Here is a 14,693-nt window from a genome sequence, read left to right on the forward strand (position 1 = left end):
GTAGATTGGCTTTACTGTGCACAGGCAAGGGGACCCAAGTTTGTTTCAGTAACAAGAGTGTAGACCAATCAAGTAAGAACTTTGTCAGTAAGTATGATACTGGCACAAAAACAAATACAGATCACAAATATAGAAATATTAATCAATGGAACAGGATAGAAAGCCCAGAAATAAACCCATGCACCTATGGGTAATTAATCTACGCTAAAGGAGGCAAGACTGTACAATGGAGGAAAGACAGTCTCTTCAATAAATGGTGCTGGGAAAACTGGACAGCTACATGTAAAAAAATGAAATTAGAACATTCTTTAACACATACACAAAAATAAACTCAAAATGGATTAAAGATCTAAATGTAAGACTGTATACTATAAAACTCTCAGAAGAAAACACAGGCAGAACACTTTTTTTAAAAAAAAATATTTATTTATTTATTTTTGGCTGCATTGGGTCTTCGTTGCTGTGTGACGGCTTTCTCTAGTTGTGGCGAGCAGGGGCTTCTCTTGTTGCGGAGCACGGGCTCTAGGCACGCAGGCCTCAGTAGTTGTGGCTCACGGGCTCTAGACCGCAGGCTCAGTAGTTGTGGCACACAGGCTTAGTTGCTCCGTGGCATGTGGGATCTTCCCGGACCAGGGCTCAAACCCGTGTCCCCTGCACTGGCAGGCAGATTCTTAACCACTATGCCACCAGGGAAGTCCCAGGCAGAACACTCTTTGACATAAATCTCCCGAATATCTTTTCAATCCGTCTCCTAGAGTAATGGAAATAAAAACAAAAATAAACAAATAGGACCTACTTAAACTCAAAAGCTTTTGCACAGCAAAGGAAACCATAAACAAAAAGAAAAGACAACCCACGGAATGGGAGAAAATATTTGCAAACAACCTGACCGACAAGGGATTAATCTCCAAAATTTACAAACAGCTCATGCAGCTCAATATCAAAAAAGCAAACAACCCAATAAAAAAATGGGCAGAAGACCTAAAAAGACATGTCTCTGAAGAAGACATACAGATGACCAAGAGGTACATGAAAAGATGCTCAACATTGCTAATTATTTAGAGCAATGCAAATCAAAATTACGAGATATCACCTCACACCAGTCAGAATGGCTATCATCAGAAAGTCTACAACAGGGCTTCCCTGGTGGCGCAGTGGTTAAGAATCCGCCTGCCAATGCAGGGGACACGGGTTTGAGCCCTGGTCTGGGAAGGTCCCACATGCCTCGGAGCAACTAAGCCCGTGTGCCACAACTACTGAGCCTGCGCTCTAGAGCCCGCGAGCCACAGCTACTGAGCCTGCGTGCCACAACTACTGAAGCCCACATGCCTAGAGCCCGTGCTCCGCAACAAGAGGAGCCACCGCAATGAGAAGCCTGCACACCACAACGAAGAGTGGCCCCCGCTTGCCGCAACTAGAGAAAAGCCCACGCACAGCAACAAAGACCCAATGCAGCCGAAAATAAAATAAAAATAAAAGTCTACAACAATAAATGCTGGAGAGGGTGTGGAGAAAAGGGAACCCTCCTACACTGTTGGTGGGAATGTACATTGGTACAGCCACTCTGGAGAACAGTATGGCGGTTCCTTCAAAAACTAAAAACAGAGCTACCATATGATCCAGAAATCCCACTCCTGGGCGTATATCTGGAGAAAAACATTGTTCAAAAGGATACATGCACCCCAGTGTTCATTGCAGTGCTATTTACAATAGCCAAGACATAGAAGCAGCCTAAATGTCCATCAGTATGTGAATGGATAAAGAAAATGTGGATAAAGAAATTCCAATATACAATGGAATATTACTCAGCCATTAAAAAGAATGAAATAATGCCGTTTGCAGCAACATGGATGGACCTGGAGATTATCATACTAAGTGAAGTAAGTCAGACAAAGACATATATCATATATGATATCACATATGCAGAATCTTAAAAAAATGATACAAATGAACTTATTTACAAAACAGAAAGAAACCCACAGACTTAGAGAACGAACTTATGGTTACCAGTGGGGAAGGGTGGAGGGAGAGATAAATTAGGAGTTTAACATATGCACACTACTATATATAAAATAGGTAACCAACAAGGAACTACTGTATAGCACAGGGAACTATACTCAATTATTTTGTAATAACCTGTAAGGGAAAAGAATCTGAAAAAAATAGATATATCGATATATGTATGTATAACTGAATCACTTTGCTGTACACCTGAAACTAACACAACATTGTAAATCAACTATACCTCAATAAAAAAAAAATATGGTGTGGCAAATTGGTCTAGGAAATACTAACTTCCCTCACCTTCTCCCTCCCAATAACAGAAAATTTAGCAAGAGTGAAGGCAGGGGAAGGTGCAAGTGAAAAGGGGAAGGTTGAGAAAGTCTATGGTGTGGATACTTAAATTTGTTTTGTTTTATTTTTGGCCATGACGTGGTGCATGTAGCATCTTGGTCCCTGACCAGGGATCAAACCCGTGCCCCCTGCAGTGAAAGCGCTGAGTCCTAACCACTGGACCGTCAGGGAAGTCCCGATACTTAATTTTAAAATGTACTGAGGTGTATTACAATGGATTACCATTTCAGCCATAAAAAAGAATGAAATGTTGCCATTTGCAGCAACATGGATGGACTTGAAGGGTATTAGGCTAAGTGAAATAAGTCAGACAGAAAAATACAAATACTGTATGATATCACTTATGTGTGGAATCTAAAAAATACAACAAACTAATGAATATAACAAAAGAGAAGCAGACTCACAGATACAGAGAACTAGTGGTTACCAGTGGGTAGAGGGAAGCGGGGGCAATATAAGGGTCAGGGATTAAGAGGTGCAAATTATTAGGTATAAAATAAGCTACAAGGATATATTGTACAACATGGGGAATATAGCCAATATTTTGTAATAACTATAAATGGAGTATAACCTTTAAAAATTGTGAATCACTATATTGCACACCTGTAACTTACATAATGTTGTACCTCAACTGTACTTCAATTAAAAATTTTTTTAATTAAAAAACAATGTACTGAGGGAAGTGAAAGGGCATGAAAAGTACCCTGAATGAATAAATAAATTCATGGGGGAAGAGAGGAAGTCAGAGAGGGAAACAGAAGGGCTTCTCCTTTCTCTAATGCAGAAAGATGCCAAATATTAAGAGGTGGCAACAGAAGGAAGACAAAGAAGCTTATGCCTCCTCAATCTTAACAAAAGAGGGGTAAGATTATTTACTGCAACCAAGGGAAAGGCAAGGTTTGGAAGAGCTGGTGTGGTAGTATGTTATCCTGACGAACTGACAAAGGATCACTAAAGATGTCACTAAACTCTGGGAGGTAAACTGATGCAAAAATAGGTATCTTATGATTACCATGTAAAGGTATATAGATATTGTTAGTCTTCCCATCTTCACTTTTTAAGTTCAGTGATTCTAAATGGTTCTGAAATTCTATGCCTTCTTAAACTACATTTTAAAACTGCAAGCAGTTTAGTAATAGTTCAGGATATATATGAGTATCAGAGTATATACTTCTTAATTAACCCAAACCCATAATCTTGCAATGCAAAATCATAACCTTTCTGAGCAATGGAGTCATTGTCAGGATCAAGGGAGATTAAATTTTTTAAACTTGGGGGGTAGGGTTGGTAACAACTGCTTTTTGACGCCAACTTTTTTTTTGGCCTCACGGTATGTGGGATCTTAGTTCCCTGACCAGGGATTGAACCTATGCCCCCCTGCAGTGGAAGTGCAGAGTCCTAACCACTGGACTGCCAGGAAATCCCCTTTTTATTTTGAAAAATTTCAAACCTATTGGAAGTTCCAGGAATAGGGTGAACCCCTATATTCACCAATTATTTTACTTAACCTTTTTAAAAATCAAAGTACAGTTGATGTATAACATTATATGTTACAGGTGTACCATATAGTGATTCACAATTTTTAAAGGTTGTACTCCATTTATAGTTATTTTAACATATTGACTATATTCCCTGTGCTGTACAATATACTCTTGTAGCTTATTTTATACCTAATAGTCTGCATCTCTTAATCCCCTCCCCCTGTATTGCCCCTCACCCCTTCCCTCTACCCACTTGTACCCACTAGTTTGTTCTCTGTATCTGTGAGTCGGCTTCTCTTTTGTTATATTCCCTAGTTGGTTGTATTTTTTAGATTCCACATGTAAGTGATATCATACAGTATTTGTCTTTCTCTTTCTTATTTCACTTAGCCTAATACCCTCCAAGTCCATCCATATTGCTGCAAATGACAACATTTCATTCTTTTTATGGCTGAGTATATATAAATATATATATGTATACATTTCACATCTTGTTTATCCATTCATCTGCAGATGGACACTTAGGTTGATTCCATGTCTTGGCAATTATAAATAATGCTGTTATGAACATTGGGGTGTATGTATCTTTTTGAATTCGTGTTTTTATATTTTTTGGATATATACCCAGGAATGGAACTGCTGGGTCATACAGTTGTTCTATTTTCAGTTTTTTGAGAAACCTCCATACTGTTTTCCACAGTGGCTGCACCAATTTACATTCCCACCAAGAGTGTACAAGGGTTCCCTTTTCTCCACATCCTGCCAACATTTGTTATTTGTGTTCTTTTTAATGATAGCCATTGTGACAGGAGTGAGGTGACATGTCATTGTGGTTTTGATTTGATTCACCAATTATTAACACTTGCCACCTCTTTGCACTCTCTCTCCCTGCTTTATCTCTCACATATGTTTATTTCATATAGCATGACGTTAACCCTAAAAACTTTACCATGTATTTCCTACCAAGGTCATTCCCTCACATTACTACAGTAGTTATCACACTCAAGAAATTTAACATTGATACATTACTATTATCTAATATATACTCCCTATCCAAATTTCCCCAACTGTCCCAGTATCGCTCCTTATAAATTATTTCCTCCAATCCAGGATCACACATTACAGTTTGTTGTCATGTTCTCTTAAACTTCATCAGTCTTTGTCTTTCATAACACTAATTTTTTGAAGAGTCCAGGAAAGCTGTTCTGTATAATGTGCCTTTTTTAAACAATTATCACAATTCCCCCCCGCCTCATGATTAGATTCAGATTAAATATTTTTGGCAGCCCTCTTACAAAGGTGTATCCTTAAAAGTTACACATTTTGAAAAGGAGGAAGAGAATAAGGGACTACATCATCAAGTGCCAAATTATGTTAAGTATAATATATATAACAATACACATAACTATCATAATCTTATAATCAAGTATGGAAGACACACAGATTTTCAGACCACTCTTCAAGAAAGCACTCATTACCCAGATGAGAGGAGAGTGCTTGGCTGATAGCATCTTGCTGTTAGTCCCTCCAGGGTCAGTATGAGGTCACTCTCTTTTCCAGGTAGCCACTAGTCAGTGACAGTACAAGAGCCTAGCCATTTCTGCCCAATGCAAGACTTCACTAATGGACAATCTTAGCTCCAGATCTTTCCACAGAGCTGGCAGAAACTCTGTAAGGTCAGCATTATGTTCTGATAACTCCTGCTCAATCCTGCTTCCTCCCATTTTCTTTCACTGATGTTACTTCCCAAGAAATCATTTGTACTTCTAACTCCATCTCAGTGTCTGCGTCCTGGAAAACCCAACCTGAAACATTCTCGTTTAAGAGATGAAAAAAACTGGAGATAGAGAACTCTAAGTGCTGTTCCAGCTCATAGCTGGAAGATGACTTATCTACTAGGATTTGAACAGAAGCAAACTGACTCCAAAGTCCAAAAACTAATCACCTTCATGTTATAAATCAATGTAGTATTCTTAAGATATTGTACGCTCTCACTATCCCTTAACTGCAATTTTCCTATTTCTCAGCTTAAGTATTTCCAAGAAAATCATCCTCAGAGAAACCATATCTTTTATTTGACACCTGTTAACACATACGCCAACTTTTAGCTGAGAGTCTGTGGGACTGCTAATAATCCTTTACGTACTATTTTGTTATGTATTTTGATGATTGTAATGTAAAAAAAAATTATATAAACCTTTAGAGACTAGTATTCTTTTTTTTTTTTTTTGGCTGCCCTGCACGGCATGCGGAACTTCCCCAACCAGGGATCGAACCCATACCCCAGTAGGAGCACGGAGTCTTAAGCACTGGACCACCAGCGAAGTCCAAGACCAGTATTCTTTACCATATTATATATCCCAATGACAGATGCTATTAATGAATCTAATAGTAATACTATAATCTGTTTTAAAATAATTCAGTGGGAGAAAATATGGTGAATAAGAACAGTGGTATAAAGTTGCAATGACTTTAGTTGGAGTCCCATATCTTCTACTTCTTTGTTGTACGACTTTGGGCAAACCACCTGACCTAAGTCATAGGGTTGTAATTGGGATTAAATATAAGTAATGCGGGACTTCCCTGGTGGTGCAGTGGTTAAGAATCTGCCTGCCAATGCAGGGGACACGGGTTCGAGCCCTGGTCCGGGAAGATCCCACATGCCGCAGAGCAACTAAGCCCATGCACCACAACTACACAGCCTGTGCACTAGAGCCCGTGAGCCACAACTACTGAGCCCGTGTGCCATAACTACTGAGCCCGTGTGCCACAACTACTGAAGCCCGCATGCCTAGAGCCTGTGCTCCACAACAAAGAGAAGCCACTGCAATGAGAAACCTGCACACTGCAACAAAGAGTAGCCCCCGCTCGCTGCAACTAGAGAAAGCCTGCGCACAGCAACGAAGACCCAGCATAGCCAAAACTAACTAACTAAATAAATATATTAAAAAAAAAAAAAAAATATATATATATATATATATATATATATAAGTAATGCCCTTAGTTGAGTGACTGAAACATCATAAATATATAATAAATGGCAAGCACTATTAAAAACGAAATCTTTTTTGATTATCTCCCAAATGCCAGGCATTACACTGATCTCTGGTGATACAAGACAGATCAGTAATATCATTCAATCCTTGAAGAGGATTATAGCATAATCATGAGAAAGAAGAAAACTAAAAACCATTTTTTTTACAAAATTCAAATAGATTCTAATGGCTGATTATTTCATTTCACTAAATACCAAAACTTTAAATACTATACCAAATGACTTCTTATTTTGCATACTTCTGATTAAGAAATAACAAGACATTAACATTAACAAACTTTATACCCTTCACCCTTAATATCTATCAAATAAATACATCCAAGTTATACATTTTTAAATCATTTTTATTGAACTAATTTTAATAACACTGTTTTAGCTGGTGGCAGCTGCCCCAAACCAAAACAAAGCCATTGTGAATGCTATTCAACATTCTCAAAGTAATCCAGTTTGTTTTTGTACTTGGAATATAGTTAAACTTTTGACATCACATAATCAAGCAAATAGCAGTGCATATTATATTATTCAAAAAGACTTTATGCATTTCATTTAAAAAATCATTTTGCAAGAGGCTTCAGCTTTATCAACAATCTCATTGACACATTCTATACTCCATGCTCTCAAAATAAAAAGTGCCCTAAAACTAACCCTAAGTTTTTTTTACTGATATTAATGAATACTATTCAGGGTTATAGGAACTGAAATTTAACATTTTACAGTATAAGAGGCAATAAATTACTAATATCTGTTGACACAAATTCCACTCAGGCTAAATACACCATTGATACACTCAAAAAGACATTTTGTAAATATTAATATGCTAGTTTATATGCTGCAGTGCAAAAGAAGTGACACCCTAACAGTTTCCTGAGCTTTAGAAGATTAACAACATTTTTCTGACTACTACTCTCCATTTAAAATAGGCTCTTTATTATATGAAGCCATGTCAAAACTATACAATTAAATTAGGTTTTTGGAGAACTGAAAAGATTGGTCAGAATTATGGTGGCTTAGAGTAATGAAAAAGTTTTCAAAGCAAAAGTATTTACAAAGCTACAAAGGATACTATGGATTTACATGTAGTATAAAGATCAAAGATAACCTACTGATTACCAAATGATCACAATTATTCCTTCTTTTTTCAAAAATATTACACTGAAAGACTTTATGATAAGTTATCTAGCATTAAATATACCAACCTGTAGAATATTATACATTTTGACACATTCTTCCATAATGCCCAGTAAGGAATAAAAGATAAAATATTAAAAATCAAGAAAATAAACATGCTTTTAGAAATGTTTTTCTGGTATAATGTTATAAGTAATAATCCTAGTTATTACTTTAAAATGTATATCTCAGAAATAATTAATTTTCTTGTCAACTGCATTATTATGAACTTTCATCAAATCTTTAACCGTGGTCATTTTTAAGTCATTTGTCATTTACAGACAGTTCTGGGTGTACTCTGATGATTTTGCAAATATGTTACTATAAAAGGGTTCCATCTTCAAGAAATTCATGGAAAAGACTCTGACAAGTACAGGTTTCTGGTAACTGACTGTACTGCTGAACTGAATAATAAGCATTTTCAGAACTCTAATGAAAAACTGGTGAACTCATAAAAGTGCAAAAAAAAAAAAAAAAAAAGAAATGTTTTTGCATGGGAATATGTCAGCAGAAGTGAAAATGATTTCTCATCAGAACTCTCTATATCCTCAAAATTACAAAGACCGAGTTTCTACTTCAATTTTTTCTTCTGCTTGTACTACATCAGGATCAACATGAACAACCGGAGGTCGTAGGATAACTTCAGGCCCCCCACCATATATAGACTGTAGAAAATTCCATGTTTCTTCAGAAATCTGACCAGAATCTGCTCCTAAAATTAAGTATATAGAGAAAGAATAATATTTACAAACCTACATATTCATACTGCAAAAGTTTTCATAATGTACCCCCAGCATGAATACTTTAGGAATAATTGAGAACTTTTGGAACATGAATCTTCAGACTACCGGCCCATACTGTTGTAAGTTGCAACTTTATGGTCTGCCTTAAAAAGTTAGAGATCCTTTTTCCTGCCTCCTATTAACAGCCTTAAAATCTTTCTTCGGATAAAAATTAAACATTGGCAATTTTTCCACTATTTGTCTTAATTCATGTATGAATTACATCATTGAGCTGGATATAAAGGTGGTATAGATGGCTAGTGATGATATATTCTTAACAGTGTGACAAATTACTAACAAGTAAAGGCTTAATAGTATTAGTCAAACTTACCTTGCCTGAGTATCACATTGCCACATTTGGTGACTGCAATTTTAGTGTTATCAATAGGACCTGGAGGATCTAAGTCAAAAGGAAAAACAAATAATCAAAATGTATAAATGCACCAAAGAACTGCATATTTCTATGCCTGAATTAATGAAGGATATAACTGTATAATCAGATTATTTTTTAGTCAGATTATTATAGTCAGTTCTTAACTGTCTTCTTTTGAGTTTCTTCCTTTTTGGGTCTTAATTCCCCCAAAATGGAACCAGGAAAGCTGAGAGAAGTTCTCTCAGTACCATCCAAAATTTAATAAAAATGATTTCTTAAGTATCCATTTGGGGATTACAGGTTAAAATGCACTTTTTTAAAAAAAATTTATTTATTTATTTATTTATGGCTGTGTTGGGTCTTCGTTTCTGTGCGAGGGCTTTCTCCAGTTGCGGCAAGTGGGGACCACTCTTCATCGCGGTGCGCGGGCCTCTCACTATCGTGGCCTCTCTTGTTGCAGAGCAGAAGCTCCAGACGCGCAGGCTCAGTAATTGTGGCTCACGGGCCTAGTTGCTCTGCGGCATGTGGGATCTTCCCAGACCAGGGCTCGAACCCGTGTCCCCTGCATTGGCAGGCAGATTCTCAACCACTGCGCCACCAGGGAAGCCCTAAAATGCACTTTTAATGCTACAAAAGAACAATTCTTTGTAATTTAAAAAGAAATGCAATTCTTGGTTTTAGACCGTCATTAAACTAAAAATAAAAGCATTATAAAATGAAATGTTAAAATGCATCTTTTTTTTTTTTTTTTTTTTAAAAAGCTGCGCCCTGCGGCTTACAGGATCTTAGTTCCCTGACCAGGGATTGAACCGAGGCCCTCAGCAGTGAAAAGTGTGGAATCCTAACCACTGGACTGCCAGCAAATTCCGAAAGTGCATCCTTTTTTTAATTTAAGGAAAGAAACCCTGTTTTCCCCCTGGATACAAAAGTACAGTGCATGTTCATTATCAAAAACTGTTTAAAAAAAAAACAGGCACAAGAAGGAAAAAGATACTGTTATCCTACTACAGAAAGACAGGCAAACTGTTCTAGTACCTTTGAGGTCTTTCTGCCTTTGCATTTGTTTGCCTTTTTCTTTTTTTAAACAAAAGGTTCCAACTATGCATACTGCATTATAACCTTTTTCATATATCAAGAACATCTTATTTTTAAATTTTAAACACTGTTACGCAAATAATTTTTAAAGTCCACATAGTATCCTATTGTAATAGGTAAACTATAATTTAACCAATCTTATTGTTGGAAGGATTTTTTAAAACATTTTTCAATGTTAAGATCACAGACTAATTTTTATTCAGTTCCTTTATATCTGCTATGAATATGCTATAATCCATGAAAGTTTTTAAAAAATTAAAAATAACCAACATATAAACTAGAATGTACGTTTTTTTCTCTCTTGCTCTGTAGTGTAATCCCAAGTGCATGTAGATATTCAAAAAACATTTGTTAAATAAACAAAAAATCTGCAAAGAATTTCGTCTTTCAGTTAAACACTTACCTCCATCCTTACCCTTCACAAAACTTTCCCATTCTCTAAACCACTGCATACTGATGCAATAAAAAGTAGCTGGAGAATCCTCCTCTTGGAATGCTCTGTTGAGCTATAGAGGGAAAAAAATTAGTCATCTAAAATCTAGAACTTGCTTTGTAGCAGAACAATACAACCATTCTACTTCAGCAGAATTGATAAGGCCAATTCCTCACACACAAAGAATGTGACTTAACGTTGATGCTAAGTTAACTTAATACTAGGATACATCGTAACACCTAATAAACATTCTAGGTTATATCTCAAAGTTTATCAAGTATACACAAAAGGGGCATAATGATTGGATAAGTGAAAATGGTCAAGAAAAAGTCTTCAAAGCAATAAATACTCCACATATTTATTAAAAATCTGATGTGTAAATCTTATTTAAACATACCATACCCACTGTCTACATCTTACTTCCATTCACTTAAGATACTGGTAGACATGTTGCTATTACAAACAGAATGTTGAAACGAAAAGTTCTGTACATGTTATTTCATAGACAATAAACATATATATAGGACTTCCCTGGTGGCGCAGTGGTTAAGAATCCGCCTGCCAATGCAGGGGACACAGGTTCGATCCCTGGTCAGGGAAGATCCCACATGCCGCAGAGCAGCTGAGCCCATGCGCCCCAACTACTGAGCCTGCGCTCTAGAGCCCGCAAGCCACAACTACTGAAGCCCGCGAGCCACAACTACTGAAGCCCGTGCACCTAGAGTCCGTGCTCCGCAACAAAAGAAGCCACTACAACAAAGAGTGGCCCCCGCTCACCGCAAATAGAGAAAGCCCAGGCACAGCAACGAAGACCCAATGCAGCCAAAGATCAATAAATAAATATTTAAAAAAACAACAACAACACATATATAGGAGAAATTCTCAAAAGTGGTGGGACAGTCCTTGAAGACCTTCTACTTCCTCCTCTAGTCCTAAGGCCCAAGAAATGGGTATGTGACTCAAACTAGGCAAAACCACTAGAAATGGAAATCTTCAGAGGAGTAACCTAATGATTTGAATGGAGTCATTCCAATGTCAATTTTGTTAGCTATACAGGAATACCTTGGTTCCTGAATTTCTGGAGGTCTGGTTATTCAATTTTTCTTTTCAATAAATTTCTTTTTTTTGCTTAAGTTAGCCAATCTGACTTCTACAACTTTCAATTAAAAAACCGAATTGGGGAGTTCTCCAGTGGCCTAGTGGTTAGGATTCCGGGCTTTCACTGCCCTGGCCCAGCTTCAATCCCTGGTCGGGGAACTGAGATCCTGCAAGCCATGCAGCTCAGCCAAAACAAAACAAACAAAAAGGGCTTCCCTGGTGGCGCAGTGGTTGAGAATCTGCCTGCCAATGCAGAGGACACGGGTTCGAGCCCTGGTCTGGGAAGATCCCACATGCTGTGGAGCAACTGGGCCCGTGAGCCACAACTACTGAGCCTGCGCATCTGGAGCCTGTGCTCCGCAACAAGAGAGGCCGCGATAGTGAGAGGCCCGCGTACCACAATGAAGAGTGGCCCCCGCTTGCCGCAACTAGAGAAAGCCCTCGCACAGAAACAAAGACCCAAAACAGCCAAAAATTTAAAAAATAACTAAGTAAATAAATTTTTTAAAAAAATTAAATTTAAAAAACAAAACAAAAACAAAAAACAAAACAAAAAAAAAAACCCCAACAAAACGAGACGAAACCAAAAACCAAACTGACAGAAAAACTGGCATAGAAAGAGGGGAACAGGGGCTTCTTCCCTGGTGGCACAGTGGTTAAGAATCTGCCTGCCTATGCAGGGGACACGGGTTCGAGCCCTGGTCCGGGGAGATCCCACATGCCACAGAGCAACTAAGCCCGTGCGCCACAACTACTTACGCCTGCGTGCCTAGAGCCCGTGCTCCGCAACAAGAGAAGCCACCGCAATGAGAAGACTGTGCACCGCAACAAAGAGTAGCCCCCGCTCGCCGCAACTAGAGAAAAGCCCGTGCAGCAACGAAGACCCAACGCAGCCAAAAATAAAATAAATTAAATAAGTAAATTAAAAAAAAAAAAAGAGAGAGAGAGGAACAGCAACAGAGCCTGAGGAAAATGAAGGGTATTTGAAAATTATCTAATTGTAATAGTGTGAAAAGACAGTGAGACTCCTGAAGATATCTCATGCTGGGTAACTAAATGCCCACGGTACATACTACCTATGGACAAAAACAGTGAAGTTCAGCTCATTTCTCCCCTATTATCAAATCTAATCCAAATCCTGCCATTGTCCCCAGAGATCCTTATAATAATAGCTCAGAAGTACCTCTATGATCTGGTCCCATGATTTGACTTCATCTTCTAGTACTTTCCTCCTCATTTATTCACTTGTGGTCACACAAACCTCTTTGTTATTCCCAAAATCAAGCAGATACATTCCTGTCTCTCAAAGCCTTTGCATGGGTATCCTTTCTTTTTACAGATATTTGAATATCTCCCTCACCTCCTTCAAGTCTTTGCTTAAATGTCACCTTTTCAATGAGGCCGATCTTGATCCCACTGTTTATAACTGCACCTGACTCCTCCCCTCATCACTATACTCCTGATCCTCTTATCCTGTTAGATATCTTCCTTCACCATAGAACTCATTACCTTTTGATATATAATGTATTTGTTATTTGTTAAATGTAAGCTCTTTGAGGGCAAGGATCTTTCTGGGACACAAGGTAGCTGCTTCCACAGAACAATGAAAGACAATGAATAATGTTGTGGTTGCCTCTGATGAAATCAAGGCATGTTTGTCTCCAGGTAAAGAATTAAAGTTTGGATTTCCTGTGATGTACAACTTATCCTTAGAGAACTGAGACTTCTGAAACGTAATGTTAGACTGATCCTGTCAGATGAATCCGTTTCATTCACAGCATTACCAGGTTTGGACACTTTCAGGACTTTCTTTCTCTCTGGCATTAGGACATTTCTTCCTTATGTGTCTAGGTGAGGGCTTTTGAAAATTGAGTTAAGTATAATCACCCCAGTTATTTAAAGGCATCTGTTTCTCTCTAGTTCTCGGAAATTACACTGTTGCTCTAAAAGGAGTTCCACCTCTCTACTCTCTTCTAAAATACCTATTAGAAGAACATTGGATTCTGTATCTATCCAACGTGTCAAAACTTTTGTTTTCCACCTGTTTATCCTTGTGCTTCATTTTAGGAGAAACCCTTCACTAGATCTTTCAGTACACTAATATGCTCTCCAGCAGTATTTATTCTGCCATTCAATCAACCCATCTATTGAGTTTTGTTTTGTTTTTAGGATACAATATCCTTATGCATCTCTCTGAGGATCAATCATTTATTTTAAGGCATAACTTAGGAAGACACAATTCTTTCTAGGTATTACAAGCTATCTAAGGTAACGCCTTCTTTAACCAACCCAAGGGTCCACATTCACTGCTCAATCCAAGCAGACGCCTTCGTGTTTGCTGCTTAGTACAATGCAGGGGGCAGAGTGCTGAGATCACTATTAGTATCTGCCGCTTCCATGCTTAAAGCCTGTGTGGTCATTTCCCATGACATTGGTTCGCTTCTTCAAACTGATCCTATCTGCTTTCTCAATTTTTCAGAAACTCCACTTAATTTCCAGTCTAGCAAGGGCACCTATTTTTGTACTCTAGTGTTCTGTTTTGTTTTTTAAAATTTTTTTGTGGCATGCGGGATCCCAGTTCCCTGACTAGAGACGGAACCCAGACCGCCTGCATTGGGAGCTTGGAGTCTTAACCACTGGACCGCCAGGTAAGTCCTGTTATTTTTTTACACTAAGACATTGCTTTTTTGCTTTTTTTCAAAGGGGTGGTGGTAGAAAAAGACAAAAAAACCCCTAGCTTTATGGAATAATTATAGAGTTGCATTTTATAAAACAGCTTCATTAAAGTATAATCCACACAGCGTTAGTGTAAAGTTCAATGGTTTTCAGTAAGTTTATAATTGTGCAGCCACCA

At 37.9% G+C, this 14,693-nt stretch overlaps 1 protein-coding gene across 6 annotated transcripts in view; it reads right to left on the reverse strand.

Moving 5' to 3' along the window:
• Positions 1-445: 445 nt before the first annotated feature.
• The window catches only part of USP33 (ubiquitin specific peptidase 33), an 88,971-nt gene continuing 74,723 nt past the window's right edge, over positions 446-14,693 (reverse strand). For 5 of the 6 annotated variants that reach the window (XM_068540138.1, XM_068540135.1, XM_068540133.1 and 2 more), the window contains 3 exons: positions 10,712-10,814; positions 9,172-9,240; positions 8,250-8,770 (listed from right to left, as the gene is read on the reverse strand). In XM_068540138.1, coding sequence (XP_068396239.1) covers positions 8,613-8,770; positions 9,172-9,240; positions 10,712-10,814 — 330 coding nt within the window. In that variant the 3' untranslated portion in view covers positions 8,250-8,612. Of the gene's footprint in view, positions 752-8,249; positions 8,771-9,171; positions 9,241-10,711; positions 10,815-14,693 lie in introns of those variants that run through there. The other variant, XM_068540136.1, reaches the window with a different exon arrangement.

Source organism: Eschrichtius robustus, chromosome 3, assembly GCF_028021215.1.
Source record: "Eschrichtius robustus isolate mEscRob2 chromosome 3, mEscRob2.pri, whole genome shotgun sequence".
Classification (NCBI taxonomy): Eukaryota; Metazoa; Chordata; class Mammalia; order Artiodactyla; family Eschrichtiidae; genus Eschrichtius; species Eschrichtius robustus.